The sequence below is a fragment of the Hordeum vulgare genome, chromosome 7H (genome assembly GCF_904849725.1).
Source record: "Hordeum vulgare subsp. vulgare chromosome 7H, MorexV3_pseudomolecules_assembly, whole genome shotgun sequence".
Taxonomy (NCBI): Eukaryota; Viridiplantae; Streptophyta; class Magnoliopsida; order Poales; family Poaceae; genus Hordeum; species Hordeum vulgare.
In genome coordinates this window covers 49,956,476-49,972,890 of record NC_058524.1, presented here as the reverse complement: position 1 = coordinate 49,972,890, position 16,415 = coordinate 49,956,476, and the positions used below count along the sequence as shown (strand labels likewise).

Here is a 16,415-nt window from a genome sequence, read left to right as displayed (position 1 = left end):
TGTGCTTCCTCTACTAATTTAATGCTTCTGCTATATTCTCTCTCTTAATTACATACAGCTTAACATACGGTCCATTGGAGAGCTTGTATGTTGTGTTGTTGGTTGCTGATGTGGACAGATTTACCAACAACTTAACATACAAACTGTTGCGGCTGCTCTAACATGATACATCATCTCCTGATCTCTCTGATGGCTTGCCATCAGGGATGGCAGCAGAAACAGTCAGGAACGATAACTAGAAGTATATATGAAACACCTTCCACGGAAACTTCACCAGGAAGCCTCGCGCCTGTAAAACTGCTGCAGTATCTTACTACAACTCCACAAGATCTTTGGAGATAGCTCAAGTAAGCCAACGTCATGCAAAACAATGATCTGAAGCTCAACAATCATGTCCAATATTAAGGCTGGAACTCCAGAAAGAAGCATAAAATGCACTTTGCTAGTATGCAGGGAAATCAGGATCGACGTCTTGTGCCCAAGACTGCAGGCCACCGACTATGTCCTTGGCGGAGTGAAAGCCCTTCTCGCGGAGAAGCTGGACAGCGCTCTGTGAGTCGTTGCCTCTTCTGCAGACAACGTACAAGGAAGGCTGTTTATCTGAGGCGGCGGAGGCATCCATAGTTTCCTTCATTGAGGTCTCGAGCATAGGCAGCTTCTCCTCCAGAACGGAGAGTGGTATGTTCAGAGACCGGGAAAGTGAAACTATTTGGAAATGATGAGCAGGCCGTACATCCAGCAGCACGTGAGGTTCGCCCTTGTCGATCAGCCTTTTATACTCCGTACACGTGATGCGGGCACTTTCCGGTAACAGGTTCAGGCTCAGTGTCGACTGCATTAATAATAAAAGTAGGTGAAATGTCATAGCTTTACAACCTGGAACAAGAACTAAGTGATCCAGAAGAAACTAAATTAACATGATTTTGTTTGGCGCTGCACCTTTGTTGTTGCCTTTGTTTTCGGAGAAACTAGAGAAACACTAAAGAATTATGAATTCCATGTAAGGACGTGGACTATTAAAATTCATTTCAACTTTATCACTTTCTAAACTCTAACATGTCATTCAGCTTGCTTACTGTGTAAGCTGGTGATCAATGATTCTGGCCATTCCAAGTGACATCCAGAAACCGCCAGGTAATGAAAATATAACTGGACCTGGACTGCTCAGTGCTCTCATACCCATATTCCTACGTAGTAGGGCAACTCAGGCTGTAGAGCTATGAGAGGATGCTCGTTAAATGCTTTCACTGCACATCTGTACTGGTCTATCACTCCACATTTATGTACAGGGCTACAAATTGGCCAAAATTGCCCAGTTGGTTTACAGTGCAGTGAGCATTTTGTATAACACTTGCTGAACACTAATTGCTAATCTAGAGTTCTGTTCTGTAAATCACATATGATTAGAGTTACAAGAAAATAGTCAAAACATGCAATTCATACCTCCCTTTGTTTACACAAAATGCCGACCACATTGAAGACAAATTATGGTCAATGTTTTGAAGCCATCTTAAGTATGAAAAGAAAACCAGAATCTCAATACAGAAGGAGAACATACCTTGTCAGACATTGGGGATTGTGTGAAGGCCTCATAATCAAACTTCTGAAAATCTTCTTGCGTGAAAACTGAATTTTCTGCACAAATAGTACAAACAGGCGAGCTTCCTCGAATCTTAACCTGCAGGAATATGTAAATTGATAATGAAATAAATAGTCCCAAAATTCTTGTCTTAAATTTGTCTAGACATAAATGTATCTAGTCACGTTTTAGTATTTAGATACATCCATTTCTAAACAAACCTAAGACAAGAATTTTGGGACGGAGGGAGTATAAAACAAGCATAATATGAAGCAACAGATTATAAGCAGGTTTAAACTTGTCCTGTGTAGTTCATTCTCAAGCAATTGATACAACTTCAGAAGGTCATACAAGGCTAATGACAGGTTGCGAGATAAAAAGAATAGGCTTAATGATCATAATCTACTATGCATATCCCAACCCAACTGATTCTCTTACAGCTTGCAATATACACTACATAAATACTCCCTCTGTAAAGAAATACAAGATCGTTTATATCACTATATTAGTGATCTAAAAGATCTTATATTAGTTTACGGAGGGACTACCTGATTGTCAAATTATCATTTTCAGGACTGGAGTCAGTTAGCATGATTGGAGAGATGAACATACCCTTGCCATATTATAATTATGGCTAGCATTTTGGTTCTATGATAAAAGACACTAAAGAGAATATTTAAGTTGGAGGCAGACAGTATATGGTGCGTGTACCCATTGTCTGAGCTGCAGCAGCAGTAAATATACGGCTTATCGTGTTCGAAATTGCGAGTACACTGAGGAATGGAGAGCAAAGTCTAAATACCCCCTTCCCCAAATGCACATGAAGGACAATGCACATATTCACGGATGAGTCTCAGATGGAAAAGTGAAAATTCCAAATTATCGTTACAATCCTAATTTATGAAACACATATTGCAATTTGCAAGTAGCAAATAACAAACCTCACTGTGTACAGCATGGTATGGAAATAAAAAGATTCACAGGTGCATAAGCAACAGGTGTACGAAAGTAGAGTAACATACAATTCTAATACGAGCAGATAGTGCGTCAAAGAGTAGCATTCTTCCACTTAGAGGTTCACCAATATCAGTTGCAACCTTTATAGCCTCTAGGGCTTGAAGGCAGCCAATCACTCCCGGAACTATTCAACAAAAAGTAGTGAGAATACAGCGCGAAACTAGTTATGAAGAAAGAAGATATGAAGTTGATATTGCATATAATAAGCACACCACACATACAATCCCATTTACTGCCAAATAAAATACAACCACAGTAGTAAATGCATGCTCTATCTAGAAAAGGAAGCATTGTTATATAAAAAAAAATCTAAGAATGTAGTCACCACTCACCAGATAACTAAGGTGGGAATAACCAAATTTAGAAATTGAATAATGTTTGATGAGTAACTTAATAATTCATGATTTCAATTATTTGTGCAACAGAAATTTGTGTATGCATACATAATCGGACAATGTTTGTAGTGACTACTACAGTTCATACTTCAATTGCTGGAGCGTGCTGTTGTTATGCCATGACACACGATTTACTAGATTACTTACCAACCCCAAGAACACCACTGTCTGAGCATCTCTGGCAAGCTGCCACTGGTGGTGGATTTGGGAAAAGACACCGGTAGCATGGACTTCCGTTATGATGATAAACAGTCAGCTATTCAAGACATCAGCAAATGGATAAAAAATGTTAAGGTGGGTTACAAAAATACAAGATCTTTGCAAGAAAGACCTTTACCTGTCCTTCTAAACCTAATGCTGCACCTGATATAAGAGGCTGCATGAATTGAATAACATATCAGAATTTGATCAACGAAAGCCAGTGCAAGTGAAACAAATATAAATGTAGCGGTGCAAGCTAATACACAAAAAACCTAATAACCTAGGAGAAAGCTTGCTAGCCATTAACATAATGTAACAGAGAATCAGGATTACATTGTGAAGTATTTAGAGCACTACTGTTAACAAAGGCCAAAAAAATGGGTTACCTTGTTTAGCAATACACAACAATCACTGATCATGTACCGCGTAGGAAGATTGTCAGTTGCATCAACAACTATGTCATATCTGTGATAATTTAGTGCTGAAAACAGGAGTATTCATTTTTTTGTTTTAAAGATGCAGTGTTCATTTGCTGATAACATCAGATTACTGAAGGATACTTCCTCACAACCTCCAAAGCGTTGCTTGGTTTCAATGTATGATGATGTTCTACCACCTTAATAGATGAATTAATCCTGATTCCACAATAACACAACTGAAATTAGTTACACAGTAGCCTCAAATCCGGTAAGAGGCTTTCTTTGCCAAAAACACTATTTAAAGGGGATATAACTATATAAAGAGTGTGTCAAAAGAACAGTATCTTACGCACGGCAAGTATCAGCTGCTGACTTCACTTTCGATCTTCCAATATATGCTTCTTGGTGGATAATCTAAGAAATCATTCAAATACTAGATACGATGAATAGTACTCCCTCCGTTCCGAAATATAAGTCTTTTAAGAGATTTCATTAGGGAAACTACATACGGATGTATATAGACATATTTTAGACTATAGATTCACTTATTTTGCTTCGTATGTAGCCCTTTAATCAAACCCCTTCAAAGACTTATATTTAGGAAGGGAGGGAGTATGACCCACCACTATTAAATATTTGAAATAACAACAAAAATTTTATGGGCAGCTATGCTCAAAAGGTCCACTTTTATCAAGCAAAGTGGCTGAATTTGATAGCTGACACCCCGACAAGTGAATTAGAATAGTTTGCCTACTTCTATCATTCAGATTTTTCTTTTCAGACAGCATGATCACCAACATAATTCATAAGGTAGAATACAAAGAACATAGAATATATAGGAGATGAGAGGAGCAAAACAAATCCAAAATCATTTATACCTGTCGATGAAGGTTGTTCAGTTCGACATCATCACCGTCGACAATGCCCAGGATCCCTAGGAGGATAGCAGGTTACAGGAAAGCAATACGTCAGTGACAGCAACGAGAACTACCCTGCCCAGTTCCCCCAATCAAGGGAAACATCCGAGTTCACAACATCCTAAATGCTTCCCCAGAGTTCCCACAATCATGATCTCAAACTACAAAACCAAACACGGCTTCAGTTCGGCAGCAACAGGGCAGGAGCATTACCAACGCCGCAAGCTGCTAGATACAACGCCACGGGCGAGCCCAGCCCTCCGGCGCCGACCACCAGAATCGATGACCGGGAGAGCTTCCGCTGGCCTGCCACGTCGTCAGCAAAGCATCAGAGGGCAGGTTCGTCGAGCCGCGACGAGCAGGTGCGCAGTTGAGCTGAGCTGAGCTGAGCTGAGCTGACAAACCTTCGACCCCGAAGTCCGGGAGGAGGAGGTGGCGGCTGTAGCGGTAGATCATGTCGGCCGGGAGGGAATCGGCATGCGCGAGCCCAGGGCACGCCTGGCACGCACCGCCACCGCCGTCTCCCACCCCCGCCGCCGGCCCTCCGGCCTCTCCCGCCGGAGCGGCAGAGCCGGTCTCGATCTCCGACTCGAGCAGCCGTATGCGGGCGTCTAGCTCCTCCCTCTCCGCCCGCAGCCTCTCCAGCTCCCTGCCCCTCCCGCCGCCGCCGTCCATCTCGCCGCAGCTCGACACCTCTCTGCCGGGTCGCCCAAGCCGCCGGCCGAATAAACTTTCTTTAATGGGCCGATAAACCAACTGGGCCCTTGGCAGTCCGTATGCCGGTCGGGCCCACGTCGCAGAAGCCGACTAAGGCCCGGATGACCCAGGCCCATTTAAATAGCCTAGGCAACCAACCCACCCAAGGGAAAACGAGAGAGAGAGAGAGAGAGAGAGAGAGAGCCCGGTAGCGCGTCGTGGTCGTCTAATCGAAATCGAGGTCTCGTCCCGTGCGGCCTCTTCTCGCTCTCGCTCTCGCTGCCTCCTCTCGGCGGCGGCGATGGCGCACCGGCTGCTGCGGGACGCGCAGGCGGACGGCTGGGAGAGGTCCGACTTCCCCATCATCTGCGAGTCATGCCTCGGCGACAACCCCTACGTCCGCATGGTACGTGTCGCGGCCCACTTCCCTCCCCCCCCCCCCCCCCCCCCCAAACCCTAACCCTACCTCGTCGATTCGCGTGCTCGGTTGCTGGTGCGGCGTCGGCGTTTGAGCGGTTTTGTGCGTGCCGCCGCGATCTGCTTGGCGAGGCTGCTGTCTGTCCGTTGGGGAGTAGATCGGACTCGAAGCTGGGCGCCTGTTCCGCTGGCGTGCTCTTCGATTTTGTGTGTTCGTACTCCTCCGCGTTTTCGGATTTTTTTTACCTTAGACGAAGTAAAATCGATACCGGTAGCTCTTCGCTGAATTGAACCGCTTGATTCTGTTGTCGCAGTTGCCACGATTTAGAAATTTCTAACAATTATCGATCCGTAGCTCCGGGTGAATTACTCTGCTTGGTACCATGCGTGGTTTGCTTACATGTCCCGCCACTGTTATATCCATTGGTAAATTAGATGCAAGCAAGTTAACTGTATATAGCAAAACGGGAACAAGTTATCAATCAGATTGCGTAAGGGTACAATTGAACATGCAATGGATGTGAAAAACATCTGCAGTTAAAGCTTTTTGTTGTTTCTACTACGAGCAGCTCCTTATTCTGTATTGCTTCAGTTCTTTGCAAGATGGATTATTTACTGGTTTTCTTGTTTGTGTTGGCAGCTGAGAGCAGAATATGACAAGGAATGCAAGATCTGTGCTCGCCCTTTTACTGTCTTCCGTTGGAGACCTGGTCGGGATGCAAGGTACAAGAAGACAGAGATCTGCCAGACGTGCTGCAAGTTGAAAAACGTCTGCCAGGTCTGCCTTCTGGACCTTGAATATGGTCTGCCAGTTCAGGTTCGCGATACTGCGCTCGCCATCAATTCGAACGATGCAATTCCAAGGAGTGATGTCAACCGCGAGTACTTTGCAGAAGAGCATGACCGTAAGGTATGTTTTACTTTTCATCACAATCTCGCTGCCATCATTTACTAGATGTGATATTGCTTATAGCTAAACACTACTTAACTTCCACATCTACTGCAGTGAGCATGTCTATATTCACTGGTTTTATGATAGGATGAAAGTAAGAAAACAAATTTCATTGTGACTTGCAATGGTTTAGTATTTACTAAAACTTAGTGAGATGGATGCGCTTAAAGTATATTGATAAATAATAACCACAATATCTTTTAACTTTATACTCTTATTTTCCATAATGCCTTGTACCGTTTATCTGCTTATATTTCACCCATGCTCAACTTCTTGTGCCTGCCTCTTGAATCTATGGTTAGTTCCTTTGAATGGAAGTTCATGCTTTATATGTATGCAGGCTGCAGCTGGCATAGACTATGACTCTTCATATGGAAAGGCCCGTCCAAATGATACCATTCTGAAGCTTCAGAGAACTTCACCATATTACAAGAGGAACCGAGCTCATGTTTGCAGTTTCTATGTGCGGGGTGAATGTACCAGAGGCGCTGAGTGCCCCTATCGCCACGAGATGCCTGAGACAGGGGAGTTATCCCAGCAGAACATCAAAGATCGCTACTATGGGTATGTGATTTTATTGTGCCTATAAAATTGAGGTATATGCTTTTAGTTCTCTACAATTTTTCCGTATCACATTGGCAGGTAGTTTATTCATAATCATCATATATCAGTTAAAACTTCAGCGCACGTAGCAACCTCAGATTGGCTTTTAGACATTGACATGGTGGTGTACTTTGTTTTCTGAAATTGAGTGCCCTTGAATATATCCCAATGCTTATTTGCGTTTACATTGAGTATTAAAAGGATTGGTTTATTGCCAGTTCATGTGTCCATAATATTGCATAGTTCGTTTAGAGTGTCTGGCAAGAACTATCAGTAGCATGCAATGATTCTCCTTTAGTAGCCTTAGAGTTGGATCTTAGCCGACTTATCCAAATAAGCAGATTATAATCTCCCTTCCTCTGTTGTTTTGGCCTGTAATTTCAAGTTATGTTTAGAGTATGACGTGATTGTACCACTAAACTTAAATCTCTTCCGTGTTCTCTGAGGATAAAAAGAGCAACTGCAGGATTAATAAACCTTTAAACTTGTATGTGGCTAATGTGAATTTGGGCATGAACTGAAGAAAATTATGTACATCCCTTTATTTGGGCTGTAAAGCCGTCTAAACTTAGATAAAACCTGAGCTTGTAGCTATTTAACATGGCATCTCAGCCTAATTGAGCTTTAGTTATACCAAGCAGTAACATATCATACGGCTCCTTCTTGTAGGCTCTTAAGTGATTATCTTGTTGTGCACACGGCACTTAAATCTTTGGTTTGGTTTCTGATGTTCCCTTCTTACTCTTTACAGAGTTAATGACCCAGTTGCTCTCAAGCTTTTGGGTAAGGCAGGTGAGATGCCATCTCTACAACCACCAGATGATGAGACTATAAGGACCCTCTACATTGGTGGACTTGATAACCGAGTCAGTGAGCAGGATTTGAGGGATCAGTTTTATGCACATGGTGAGATCGAATCCATCAGGATGGTAATCCAGCGTGCTTGTGCATTTGTGACGTACACAACAAGAGAAGGTGCTGAGAGAGCTGCAGAGGAGCTTGCTAACAAGCTAGTCATCAAGGGTGTGCGCCTGAAGCTCATGTGGGGCAAGCCCCAAGCCCCAAGGCCAGATGATGACGAGGCTGGGAGGCAAGGCCATGTTTCCCATGGAGGATTACTCCCTAGGGCTGTTATATCTCAGCAGCAGAGCAGCGACCAGCCTCAGCCACCTGGGATGGAGGGACAGCAACAAGTGGCACCACCAGGATCAGGCTACTTCAACATTCCACCACCGCCAGCGGTGGATCAGCGGATGTACCCTTCGATGGACCCCCAGAGAATGGGCGCTGTAGTCAGGTCGCAGGAGGGCGATGGCAGCAAGCCAGGGCCACAGCACGCCGGGCAAGCTCAGGCGTCAAGCAGCTCAGGTCAGGGCTATCCTATGCGGCCGCCGCTGCCGCCTTACTACCATGGTGGTGCTCAGTACCCTCCATACTACCCACCCCCACCATATGGTGGCGGTTATATGGCCCCGCCTCGCATGCCGTACCCACCCCAGTATCCGCCATACCGGCCAATGCTGGCGCCCCCAGCACAGCAGCCACAAGGGAGTTCATCCCAGCAGCCGGCAGGGCAGCAGCAGGCTCAAGCACCTCCTGCTCAGCAGCAGCCACCGCCAGCGGCGGCAGCAGCGGCGGCCCAGAACTGAAGAAGCGGAGGATGTCGGAACAACTGCAGACGATTGTAAACCCCTGGCTGGGTTACCAGCTTTTGTATTCCCAATTTGTGATTAGCAGTTAAACCTTTCGGAATGTTGTTGCTTATGTGGATCTATTATAACTAACAGCTATAGTGGATTTTTATTGAGCCACTAGATTTTGTTTTTGTCAACTTGGATTGCTTTTTACTCGCGAGTATTGCCTTGGTGTCATCTTTATAATTGCAGAGCACAGGAGAGCTTTCAGTACCATGTCATTTCAGAATCGGTTAAAAACCAAGGCGTAAAGTTAGCTTTTGCTGGTTATTTGGTTTTTGATATCTGCTTATAGTTTATGGTCGTCACAAATGATGCACTGGCTCATAGACTCGTGCGTTCGTGCACGCGGTGGTTTGAACCTGATAAACCACAGCAGTAAACTTTTGTTTACATTAGAGGCCAAATTCCTAATAAACTTTTAGTTAGTGACGGTACGACAAACAAAAACGAGAAGAGTACTTCACGGTTTAGGGATTCGAGCCCCCTGACTTTTCAGAATCCAAGTCAGGAGGTACTCTACTAATTGCATCTTGCTGCCTGAACGAACTTCAGAGAAAGGAGAACCAAGCTGTTCCCTGTGCCAACTACTACCATGAATTCTCAGCTTACTCATGCCTTACAGGAACAAGTTCAAGGTGATCAGCTTGGTTCATGGTTAAAGAACAGGAAAATGTACGAAAGTTCACGCCCTATATGAATTTGGTTCCCTTCCCTTTTTCTTTATAGCTAGGCAGTTTTGTGTTTCACCCAAGATGTTGATATGCTCCAACCAAGCTTGAAAATGAGCCGTTATCCACAATGCTAGGCACTGTGACGCCGCCCAGAAGACAGTGAAGAGATAGCACAAGCCTATTTTGACCAGAGAAAACAGAGTACAACGCCTGAACTAAAACTTCAGCCAGAAAAGGAACAAGGCTCAAACACGAGTAAACAGCACGGATGACGGATGAAACAAAATAACACTTCTCGGTGCAATGACGAAACAAGTGGGCATTCTCTGAACGAAGCAACTTAGAGCATCTCTAGTAGAACCCTCAAATCCTTAAATGTAAAACCAGTTTTAAGGGTTGAGAATTGTCCAATTTTAACACTTTTAAGGGTTGAAAAACAGGGGCAAAGAGTAGAACCCTCAAACCCAACCCTTATAACGGAGTAGAACCCTCAAACCCAACCCTTATAACGGAATATTCCGTTATAAGGGTTGGGTTTGAGGGTTCTACTCTTTGCCCCAACCCCAACCCTTAAAACTGTCATTTGGCATTGCATAATTTTCACTAGGAAAACATAATAAACCTCCAAACAAACACGGAAATAAAGATCATTGATGCATGGTTTAATAGTTTTTACATCACACAATCATCATCTTCCCCCTCTACTCGGCACCATCACACAATAGTTCTTTCCATACCTTTGCCTCTTTCACCTTGATCATCCTCTCCTCCAAGTCGGCCTTGCGCTTTGCTTCTTCACGCTTTGCTTCCACTTATGCAAGCTTGACCTCTTTCTTCTTCTCGGTGATAAGAAGCTTCGTCTCCAATGTCTTCGTTGTCAATTCCTCTCTTGCCTTCATCATTTGCTCCATCTTCTCCCTTAGGCTTGACGCCTCTCCTTCCATCTTCACCCTTACCTTGCCCTTCTTGGTTCCCTCGGGCTTGCCCAAGTTCCTCTCCCCCTCCTCATCTTCACTATCATCCATCCTAAGCATTGCCGACTTCTTGGGTGCGGTCTCTTGATCCCTCAACTTCCACTTGTCAAAGGTTTGAAGAATTGCCCAAGCATGTTTAAATGGGAATGGCTTGCCCTTGGAAGCGGCCATCTCCTTGTACCTCATGCCGGCAATTGTCTCCTATCAACCACACATAATCACATAAGAACACAACAATAGCCACACATAATCACATAATCAAAATAGTGAAGAGATATGTACTCACATAGTCACTCTCCACGGTTCCACTAGGTGGTGCATCCCTCACTTGGTCCATGGCCGCACTCCAACGAGCACAAGCGGGCTTCATCAACTCCCACCAGCCTTGAAGCGACCGGTAAGTGCGAGAGATGAACCCACTATTCTTCGGCTTGATCCTACAATAGTTGTCCTCGATCCTTTGCCAATACAGTTTACCGGTTTGGTCGGTGCCGGTGGTTGCATCCATCCCCACAGCTGCCCAAGCACGAACCAAGAGGATATCTTCCGCCTCGGTGTAGTTTGTCGACCGCATGCGTGGATGGGAAGCGGCGGTGAATGCCTCCTCCCCTATCTCGGCCACCTCCTCCTCGTCATCCCCTTCATCCTCCTCATCTTCCTCCAAGTCATCAACCCTAAAGGGTTCTAGAGGCGGAGCCCCGAGGTCCACCTCTGCGTCGTCGAGGGCGGAAGCCGGGGCGGTGGCAGGGGCGGGAGCGGCGGCCGGGGCTGGCGCGGACGAAGGCGGTGGCAGGCCTGCCCGCCGCCGCTTGGCCCCGACGGTGGCGGGGGCGGCCGGGGCTGGCGCTGCGGCGGCCGGGGCAGGCGCGGCCGGGGCGGGGACGGCCGGGGCCGGGGCAGGCGCTGCAGCCGCGGCCGGGGCCGGGGCGGGCGCGGCGGCCGGCGGCGGGTGGCTCCATGGCGGCGGCGGGGGCGAGGCGGGCGCGAGGAAGGCGACGGTTGGGAGACGGGATCGATCCCGCGCTGGAGCTGAAGTGGAGTGTGGGTTGGGAGGAGTTTCTCCTCCCAACTCTCACTTCTACAGGCTCAAAACTAGTTTAAGGGTTGGACCTCTAAAAATATTTACGGGTTTAAGGGTTTAAGGGTTCTAGTCTACGCCGTTTTTCGGACGAAAACTGTAAAAAAGCGGTTATTTTTAAGGGTTTGGGGGTTTGAGGGTTCTACTAGAGATGCTCTTAGGACACGACCTACTACAGGAGCTCTAGGCATCGGTATTTCTGAGCTCATGGTGCCCAAAATTTACCTTCAGTCAATATGTCTACAACTCTCATAAAAAGGAAAGCCCATGTCTTCAACAGTTGAATTTCTGGTTCCTCCCCAAAAAAAAGACAGTTAAATTCTGGATTGTTTCTTTTTTTCTCTTTTTTCTTGAGAATGAATTCTGGATTGTCGACAGGGTTAGTTAGCATAGAACTTCAGTGCTAGAAATGCACTTGAACACAAAAGAGAAGAAGTGCCGTCAGTAGGTCTGTGTAACTTCGGAAGAATCCATTTTCTTCGAAAGTGTTTTCATTTTTGACAGGAATTTCTTTAGCTAATAGTTGAGATTGTGATGTGCCGGTCTTGTTTCCATGCTGCTGGTACAACAATTATCGTGGTGTTATCACGGCAGATGTTATGGAATGGCTTATCGAGTGTGGTTGGAGCCAGTGGACGCCGATAGGTTCCCGACACAAGATTGGGGACAAGCAGTGCGAGACACACGATGTATCCAGGTTCGAAGCCCTCTGTGGGAGGTAACACCTCTAATCCTGCCAGAGTGACTAAAGATGATCACGAATACATGTTGCTCCAAGAGGAGGAAGAAGGAGCTCTGGCTCTGCCTTCCTGCCTCGTATGGGTGTGTGTATGAGAGTGGTCGACCCTCTACTAGGAGGGCTGCGGGGGAGGGGGGGATTGTTATAGGTCAACTCCCAGCTTATAATGTACATGTGAAATGGGGGCAGGCTCCGTCCGCCAGCCTCTCTGGCCGGCTGTGGAGTCTTATCGATGGTAGGGCACGTCGGCTGCCCGCCACTATTGCACATACATGCCCGTGTTAGGAAGTTGGTAGCACACACCGCTATAGGACCGGGTCGCTCCGTCAAGGTCAGCGATACCGGCGGTCCTGTAGCCACGCATTGCTTTCGGCCAAATAGTGGAGTATTAGCCATATATGTAGGGAGAGCCTAGGTCTATGAATTTATGGATGTATTGCTTATATAATATCAACACATCTTACACAATTTAACATGAGCAGAAGATATTTCATATTTCACATCTTTATGTTATATTCGCCATACTTTTATCTACTAGAGAGTTTTTTTTAGGGATTTATCTAGGGGGGAGTTATTATTGGTGAAATCATTAACTCTAGTTCACGTTTTATTATAAGAAAACAGTTTTAGCAACTTTTTCCTTGTATTTTTTATTTTCAATTATTATTGGTTCCAAAAATACAAAAATATTGTCGAACGCATTATCTTTTAATCTCTTGTGCAACTAGCAAGGTTAGTAATGTTGACACCCTTCCGAGAATTATTGGGGGTACAAATGAAGGGTTATTTATGTTGCAGGGCTCATCACTAGTGTAGGAAATTTGTGCCTATATGGATTATACCTTGGTTTTCATCAAGGGAACACTTAGAGCAACTCCAACGGGCCGACCCAAACAGACGACAATTTTAACCGCTTTTCGTCTGTTTGGATCGTCCGCCGGACTATCCGTGTCCGTTTTTTTAAATGGGTCAGCACATGCATCCAACGGGAAGCAAGTGGGCAGCAACATTGTGGCAATATAATAATGGGAGAAAGGTGGGTGCGGATGGACCAGCGAATTAAATAAGCAGACAGAGGTGCCTGGGTGCCTGTGTGACAACTGGGTCAAGACGACCACATGCGGACACCGAGAGGGCGCGCGCGCGTCCGCTTGCGTCTGTGCCAACCCATTTTAGTCCCAAATTTAAGCCGAAAATGGGTTGGCGCGGACGCAAAACGGACGTGTTTTAGCAAAGGGTCTGGATGTTGGGTCATCACTTTTATCCGTACGGACCCAAATAGACGTTTTGGGGCCAAAATGGATCGGCACGGACGCAAAACGAACGTGTTTTAGCAAAGGGTCTGGATGTTGGGTCATCACCTTTATCCATGCGGATCCAAACGGACGGCCGCGAACGAAATGAGTCGCCCAATTAAAGTTGCTCTTACTGCTTGCTACAAACTCTTGCATTCGCGAGCCCAACTGCCTTGAGCAAGTATCAACGGGCACCGTTTTGCAACGGTCACGAGATGCACGGAGAGGCCGCTGGGCGGCATGTTGGGGAACGTCGCATGGGAAACAAAAATATTCCTACGCGCACGAAGACCTATCATGGTGATGTCCATCTACGAGAGGAGATTTGGATCTACGTACCCTTGTAGATCGCACAGCAGGAAGCGTTTAATGAAACGCGGTTGATGTAGTGGAACGTCCTCACGTCCCTCGATCCGCCCCGTGAACCGTCCCACGATTCGTCCCATGGTCCGCTCCGGTCTAGTGCCGAACGGACTACACCTCCACGTTCAGCACACGTACAGCTCGATGACGATCTCCACCTTCTTGATCCAGCAAGAGGGGGCGGAGAGATAGAAGAGTTCTTCGGCAGCGTGATGGCGCGCCGGTGGTGGTGATGATCTACTCCGACAGGGCTTCGACTAAGCTCCGCAGAAATACGATCTGGAGGAAAAACTGCATGGTATAGGGTCGAGCAGCACGTGGCAAAGTTGTGTCTCAAAAATCCTCAATACCTCTAGTATATATAGGAGGGAGGGAGGGGAGGAGGCAGCCTCAAACCCTCAAGGTTTGGCCGAAATTGGAGGTGGAGCAGTCCTACTCCAATCCTACTTGGAGTAGGATTCCACCTTCCCACTTGGAAACTCTTTTCACCTTGTGTTTTTTCCTTCTCAAACCATATGGGCCTTAGTGGGAACTTATTCCAGCCCACTAGGGGCTGGTTTATCTCTTCCCATAGCCCATGAGACTGTAGGGGAACGTCGCATGGGAAACAAAAATTTTCCTACGCGCACGAAGACCTATCATGGTGATGTCCATCTACGAGAGGGGATGTGTGATCTACGTACCCTTGGAGACCGTACAGCAGAAGCGTTAGTGAACGCGGTTGATGTAGTGGAACGTCCTCACGTCCCTGGATCTGCCCCGCGAACCGTCCCGCGATCAGTCCCACGATCTAGTGCCGAACGGACGGCACCTCCGCGTTCAGCACACGTACAACTCGACGATGATCTCGGACTTCTTGATCCAGCAAGAGAGACGGAGAGGTAGAAGAGTTCTCCGGCAGCGTGACGGCGCTCCGGAGGTTGGTGGTGATCTTATCTCAGCAGGCTCCGCCCGAGCTCCGCAGAAACGCGATCTAGAGGAAAAACCGTGGAGATATGTGGTCGGGCTGCCGTGGCAAAAGTTGTCAAATCAGCCCTAAAACCTCCGTATATATAGGGGGAGGAGGGGGAGCCTTGCCTTCGGGTCCAAGGACTCCCAAGGGGGTCGGCCGAGCCTAAGGGGGGAACCCTCCCCTTCCAAACCGAGTCCAACTAGGTTTGGAAGGAGGAGTCCTTCCCCCTTTTCCCACCTCCTCTTTTTTTCTTTTCTCTTTGATTTTCTTCCTATGGCGCATAGGGCCTTTTTGGGCTGTCCCACCAGCCCACTAAGGGCTGGTGCGCCACCCCCAAGGCCTATGGGCTTCCCCGGGGTGGGTTGCCCCCCCTCCCCGGTGAACTCCCGGAACCCATTCGTCATTCCCGGTAACTCCGAAAACCTTCCGGTAATCAAATGAGGTCATCCTATATATCAATCTTCGTTTCTGGACCATTCCGGAAACCCTCGTGACGTCCGTGATCTCATCCGGGACTCCGAACAACATTCGGTAACCAACCATATAACTCAAATACGCATAAAACAACGTCGAACCTTAAGTGTGCAGACCCTGCGGGTTCGAGAACTATGTAGACATGACCCGAGAGACTCCTCGGTCAATATCCAATAGCGGGACCTGGATGCCCATATTGGATCCTACATATTCTACGAAGATCTTATCGTTTGAACCTCAGTGCCAAGGATTCATATAATCCCGTATGTCATTCCCTTTGTCCTTCGGTATGTTACTTGCCCGAGATTCGATCGTCAGTATCCGCATACCTATTTCAATCTCGTTTACCGGCAAGTCTCTTTACTCGTTCCGTAATACAAGATCCCGCAACTTACACTAAGTCACATTGCTTGCAAGGCTTGTGTGTGATGTTGTATTACCGAGTGGGCCCCGAGATACCTCTCCGTCACACAGAGTGACAAATCCTAGTCTCGATCCATACTAACTCAACGAACACCTTCGGAGATACCTGTAGAGCATCTTTATAGTCACCCGGTTACGTTGCGACGTTTGATACACACAAAGTATTCCTCCAGTGTCAGTGAGTTATATGATCTCATGGTCATAGGAACAAATACTTGACACGCAGAAAACAGTAGCAACAAAATGACACGATCAACATGCTACGTCCATTAGTTTGGGTCTAGTCCATCACGTGATTCTCCTAATGACGTGATCCAGTTATCAAGCAACAACACCTTGTTTATAATCAGAAGACACTGACTATCTTTGATCAACTGGCTAGCCAACTAGAGGCTTGCTAGGGACAGTGTTTTGTCTATGTATCCACGTATATAAGTCTTCATTCAATACAATGATAGCATGGATAATATACGATTATCTTGATACAGGAATTATAATAATAACTATATTATTATTGCCTCTAGGGCATAATTCCAGCAGTCTCCCACTTGCA

At 46.4% G+C, this 16,415-nt stretch overlaps 2 protein-coding genes across 2 annotated transcripts; one reads left to right on the top strand and one right to left on the bottom strand.

Moving 5' to 3' along the window:
* Positions 1 to 246: 246 nt before the first annotated feature.
* Positions 247 to 5,259, bottom strand: LOC123410263 (adenylyltransferase and sulfurtransferase MOCS3-2). The gene is made up of 11 exons (XM_045103172.1): positions 4,933 to 5,259; positions 4,742 to 4,834; positions 4,490 to 4,545; positions 3,961 to 4,025; positions 3,753 to 3,827; positions 3,579 to 3,657; positions 3,329 to 3,367; positions 3,139 to 3,247; positions 2,602 to 2,720; positions 1,559 to 1,678; positions 247 to 832 (listed from the first exon to the last, which is right to left on the bottom strand). The coding sequence occupies exons 1-11, from the start codon at positions 5,201 to 5,203 to the stop codon at positions 443 to 445; spliced, it is 1,416 nt and encodes a 471-aa protein (XP_044959107.1). The 5' UTR covers positions 5,204 to 5,259; the 3' UTR covers positions 247 to 442.
* Positions 5,260 to 5,397: 138 nt separating this feature from the next.
* On the top strand, positions 5,398 to 9,027 carry LOC123407170 (zinc finger CCCH domain-containing protein 40). The gene is made up of 4 exons (XM_045100247.1): positions 5,398 to 5,630; positions 6,282 to 6,551; positions 6,934 to 7,157; positions 7,948 to 9,027. Exons 1-4 carry the CDS (start codon positions 5,526 to 5,528, stop codon positions 8,843 to 8,845), a joined length of 1,497 nt encoding a protein of 498 aa, XP_044956182.1. The 5' UTR covers positions 5,398 to 5,525; the 3' UTR covers positions 8,846 to 9,027.
* The last annotated feature ends 7,388 nt before the right edge of the window (positions 9,028 to 16,415 follow it).

Coding starts and splice junctions, on each gene's coding strand:
- LOC123407170 (XM_045100247.1), top strand. CDS start 5,526: ATGGCGCACCGGCTGCTGCGGGACGCGCAGGCGGACGGCTGGGAGAGG. Junction 5,631..6,281: donor ACAACCCCTACGTCCGCATG/GTACGTGTCGCG, acceptor TTGTGTTGGCAG/CTGAGAGCAGAATATGACAA. Junction 6,552..6,933: donor CAGAAGAGCATGACCGTAAG/GTATGTTTTACT, acceptor ATATGTATGCAG/GCTGCAGCTGGCATAGACTA.
- LOC123410263 (XM_045103172.1), bottom strand. CDS start 5,203: ATGGACGGCGGCGGCGGGAGGGGCAGGGAGCTGGAGAGGCTGCGGGCG. Junction 3,248..3,328: donor CATTAGGTTTAGAAGGACAG/GTAAAGGTCTTT, acceptor TGTCTTGAATAG/CTGACTGTTTATCATCATAA. Junction 2,721..3,138: donor CAGTGGTGTTCTTGGGGTTG/GTAAGTAATCTA, acceptor TTTGTTGAATAG/TTCCGGGAGTGATTGGCTGC.